The following is a 4,813-nucleotide window of genomic DNA, read 5'->3' on the forward strand; positions in this document are numbered from 1 at the left end:
TTTCTCCTCTTTCCCTGAACCCCCTTCCAATCATCTCTACTCTCCACATTCTATTTTTTCAGGTTCTCTCTAAGTTGCTTTTGTATATCTATTTTATCCTTTTGTATATTTTTATTTTATACGTTTAGTACAGGGACTCACTACACAGTTCTGACTCATAGTGATCCTCCTGTTTTCAGCCTTGCAAGCACTGGAATTAGAGGCCCTGGCACCACGCCGAGTCTCAATCGCCATCTCAGAGAGCCCCAGGGGCTGGCTGGCGTGGCTTGTGGCACTGAGGATCGAATCCTCGTCCCTGTGCTCAGCCTACGCAGGTGCTTTAGGCAGCTGTGCTATCTGGCAGACCTCCTTTTCTATATTCTCAACATATTTTAAAACCTAAGGTGTGAATGAGATTTATATTAGTTGAGAAATTTCTTCAATCCCAAGAATGTAGAAAATCATACATACTTTGTAACTGAGAAGTAAATATAAAATAAGTCTGGTTGTCATTTCCAAAATATTGCTAAATATTTAACCAGAATTTTTTTCTTTGTGCTGATAGCTTGATGAGTGCTTGCATTATCTTCCAGACAGAAAACAAGCTACGGGAGATTCATTTTTCTTTCACACACATACATGTTTCTAATTTTTTTTATTTCTGTTATGATGATTCTATAATAACCCTTCAATTAGGATCCATGGTTCATCAAATATGAATTGGGAAAATCTCTAACAGCTCAGGAACAGAATATTTATGTTGCCTATTTAAGGAATTAATAAGTATTCTGAAATTCATGGATTCACTAGTAATTATTTTGTTTGTAGGTAATTTGGTTCTGAGCAGAGACACAAAGAAAAACATAGGGAACGAAGGAACAATGTGACTGAGTTTATGCTCTTGGGACTCACTCAGAGCCTCGAGGGTCAGAAAATATTATTTGCTGTTTTCCTATTGATTTATGTGGTGACAATGGCAGGCAATCTACTCATTGTCTTTACTGTGGTGCTGAGCCCAACATTTGGTGCCCCAATGTTCTTCTTTCTTGGCTACTTATCATTTATGGATGCTGTTTATTCCACTACATTTACTCCAAAGATGATTAAAGATTTACTCTTTGAGACAAAGACAATTTCCTTCACAGCTTGCATGACACAGCTCCTTGTGGGTCATTTACTTGGTGGTGTAGACATAATAATCCTGATTGTCATGGCCTATGACCATTATGTAGCCATCTTTAAACCCTTGCATTATCTGACTATCATGAACCAAGAGCGGTGTGCTCAGCTCGTGCTTTTGACCTGGGTTGGGGGCCTTCTGCATGCAGTCCCACATGTTCTTTCTGTTTACAACCTTCCCTTCTGTGGACCCAATGTCATGGACCATTTCGTGAGTGATTTGTATCCATTATTAAAACTCGCCTGCACAGACACCTACATTATTGGCCTCACAGTGGTGGCCAATGATGGTGTCCTCTGTGTGCTCACCTTTTCACTATTGCTGACCTCCTATGGCATCATTCTGCATTCTCTGAAGAACCTGAGTCAGGAAGGGAGGCGCAAGGCCTTATCCACTCGTGGATCCCACATAACAGTGGTCATCCTATTCTTTGTTCCTTGCTTATTAATTTATGTGAGACATCCATCTACCTTGCCAAGTGATAAATACTTAGCTGTGTTTTACACTGTTATCACTCCTATGCTGAATCCTGTCATCTACACTCTGAGAAATGCAGAGATGAAAATTGCTGTAAAGAATCTCTGGACTAGAAAATAAAGATGCATTAACAGAGAACTGTACAATTTGTGTTCTGTGAAGAGGGTTCCTTCTTGCAACAAAGTCACATGTGTGGTTATGTAATTAAATTAAATTTCCCCTCAGGTTATATAACCATACATAATGGAAAATATTTATTACCTGCGCTTTTCAAATGGTTTACGTATATTTTTAAGACTATGAGGTGTCTACTGGCCTTGCTGGGCCTCAGCTCCTACTCTACCATGGCTAATAAGATCACTCTAAGCAGCAAGCCAAGAAGATCACCTACAAGATTTTTGCTACATCATTTAGAGTCTTCTTCATTCTTTATGAAGAATTGGTCATGGCTACGATCCCCATATACTTATTAAAAATTTTCTGAATATCCACATGATCTGTATTACCTTCACACTTTTCATTCCTCATTGCATGAATTTGAGTATTTTCTTTCCTTTTTTGATAATGTTGGATAGATTTCAGTTTTTCTCCACTTAGAATTATGTTGGCTGTTGGTTTTTCATAGATGCCTTTAATCAATTTAAGGTATAGGTCATCTATTAAAATTTTCATGTGAGAGAGCACATTGGCCAACCAATGGCCAAGACTCATCCACAAGACTGACACTGACAAAGGTTCTATAATCTGAAGTACAGGATCTCAGCATAAATCCTGAAGGGATTTCATTGACCTTATCAGACCCAAAAGCTACAACTCTTGTTGCATAGGTCCTGCTTTACCTTGGTCTTAACCATACAGCAGAAAAGTGTAAAAGTGAAGTTAAAGAAGTAAAGACATGCTATTATGTTGAGAGCTGTAGGAAACTCAGGTCAACAATTTCTGACGTTACCAGTGAAGCAGTAGACCCAATACTATTTTGAACTACTGCACTCTTTTAGAATATTTTGCTGACTTAACACACCTATAAGATTCAAATAATGGAACTAAACAAAAAAGGGAATACCAATGAATGTCCACTTTATATCTGTGTATTCAAAATGCTTAGGATAGATATATAGTTACATTCTCTTAATGAATAGAATGATTTGTTCTAATGGTGTTTGTAAATAGGATATCGTGTCCGCATCTTGTACAGTAATTAACCACTAGGAAGAATGTATGCAATGTGTTAATTATTGAAACTGTCCTACCAATTTGGTTAGAAATTGCCTCATTGCTATTTGTTTCTCAATAAAATTATGGAAAAAATAAACTAAAATGAAATAAAAGTTAAGACCTGCAAAAAATAAAATAAAATAAAATTCTATTCTTTATGTTGAAAAAAATTTTCTGTGTGGCTTTGATCATGAATGAGTGTTGGACTTTGTCAAAAGACTTTTCTGTATCGGGTCTTAACTCTATTGATATACTGTATTACATTTATAGATTTGTGTAAGTTGAACTATCCATGCATCCCTGGAATGAATCCTACCTGATTGTGATGTATAATCTTATTGATGATCTGCTGTATTCTATTTGGTAGCATTTATTGAGTTTTTTTTCATCTATGTTCATGAGGCAGATTGGCTTATAATTCTCTTTTTTGATTGGATCATTTTCTGGGTTTTGTATCAGTATAATAATTGGCCCCAGGAATGATTTTGGCAATATCACTCCCTTCTCTTTTCTGTTTTAAAGATTGAGGAGTATGGGAATTAAACCTTCTATAAATTTCTTGTAGAATTCAGCTGTGAATCCATCTAGACCGGGGCTTTTCTTTGTTGCTAAGTATTTTACTACATTTTCTATTTCTTTGGCTGATATTGTGTTATTCAGTTTTCTATCTTCTTGATTCAGTTTTGGCAACTTGTACTTATCTAGGAGTCTGTCCCTTTCTTCTGAGTCTTTGATCCTGTCAGAGTAAAGATTTTCAAAAGAGCGATTGATGAACATCTGAATTTCCACAAGATCTGTAGTACTTTCTTGCTTTTAATTCCTTATTGCTTGAATTTGAGGGTTTTTTTTTTCCTCTTTTGGGGGAGGTTAGCTGAGGATTTATCAATTTTATTTACTCTTTTAAAAAACAGCTTTTGTAAATATTAATTCTTTGTATTATTTTCTTCATCTCAATTGCATCAATTTCTGCTCTAATCTTTAAAATTTTCTTCCATCTTTGAACTTTTGTCTTGGTTTGCAATTCTTTTTCTGGAAGCTTGACACGTAGCTTTAGGGTATTTATTTAGTCTCACTCTGTTTTCCTAACATGTGAGTTCACCTCTGTAAATTTCACTCTGAGAACTGCTTTCATTGCATCACACAAATTCTGGTAAATTGTGTTTCAGTTTTCATTGGGTTGTAGATATTGTTTAATTTCATCTGTAATCTCATTGATTGCTGAAGAGGGTGTCATTTAATTTCCATATACTAATGAGGGTTTTGTAGTTTCTTTTGTTGTTAATTTCCAGTTTCCATACACTATGGTCAGATAATATGCATGGGATAATTTCTGCTTTCTTGCTTATACTTAAGCATGATTTATGGACTAGTATGTTGTCTATTTTAGAAAACTTCTCATGTGCAGCTGAAAAGACTGTATTCAGATGTTGTTTGGTGGAACTCTATATGTCCACAAAGTCAATTTTTTCAAAGGTTTGGTTCAGTTCTGCTCCCTCTTTGCTAATTTTTTATCAATTGACCTATCTTTTTGAAATAAGGGGGGGTTAAGTTCCCCTATTAAAATAGTGAAATTGATTATTAGATTTTTCATGCACTTTATATAGTAGAGTGCTTCCACACTTGATGCATAAATATTTATGACTATTATTTCTTCCTCTTGAATTTTTCCCCTAACCATTGCAAAGTGACCTTCTGCATCTTGCTTGATAATTCTTGGTTTGGAATTCAAATTGCCTGCCCACAAATTAGCTACCCTTGCTTTATTCAGAGATCCTGGAGCATCTAGTAGTTTTCTACCTGTGACTTTCAGCCTATGAATTCCTTTCAGGGTTAAATGTGTTTCTTGTATGCAACATATTGTTCAATTTTTGTTTCTTAATCCATTCTGACAATCTATTTATTTTAATTGGTGAATTGAGTCCATTTACTTTGGTGGTTATAATTAATACGTATTGATTTAGG

General features: G+C 35.5%; 1 protein-coding gene across 2 annotated transcripts; it reads left to right on the forward strand.

Annotated features, from left to right (window-relative positions):
• Nucleotides 1-841: 841 nt before the first annotated feature.
• On the forward strand, nt 842-4,512 carry LOC101589546 (olfactory receptor 4A47-like). 2 transcript variants are annotated; one of them, XM_023708381.1, is made up of 2 exons: nt 854-1,752; nt 4,494-4,512. In XM_023708381.1, the coding sequence occupies exons 1-2, from the start codon at nt 875-877 to the stop codon at nt 4,510-4,512; spliced, it is 897 nt and encodes a 298-aa protein (XP_023564149.1). In that variant the 5' UTR covers nt 854-874. The 2 variants fall into 2 exon arrangements, with proteins under 2 accessions (XP_023564150.1, XP_023564149.1); XM_023708382.1 differs by lacking the exon at nt 4,494-4,512 and having other exon boundaries at nt 842-1,756.
• The last annotated feature ends 301 nt before the right edge of the window (nt 4,513-4,813 follow it).

The sequence above is a fragment of the Octodon degus genome, unplaced genomic scaffold, assembly GCF_000260255.1.
Source record: "Octodon degus isolate 3935 unplaced genomic scaffold, OctDeg1.0 scaffold00354, whole genome shotgun sequence".
In the NCBI taxonomy this organism is placed as follows: Eukaryota; Metazoa; Chordata; class Mammalia; order Rodentia; family Octodontidae; genus Octodon; species Octodon degus.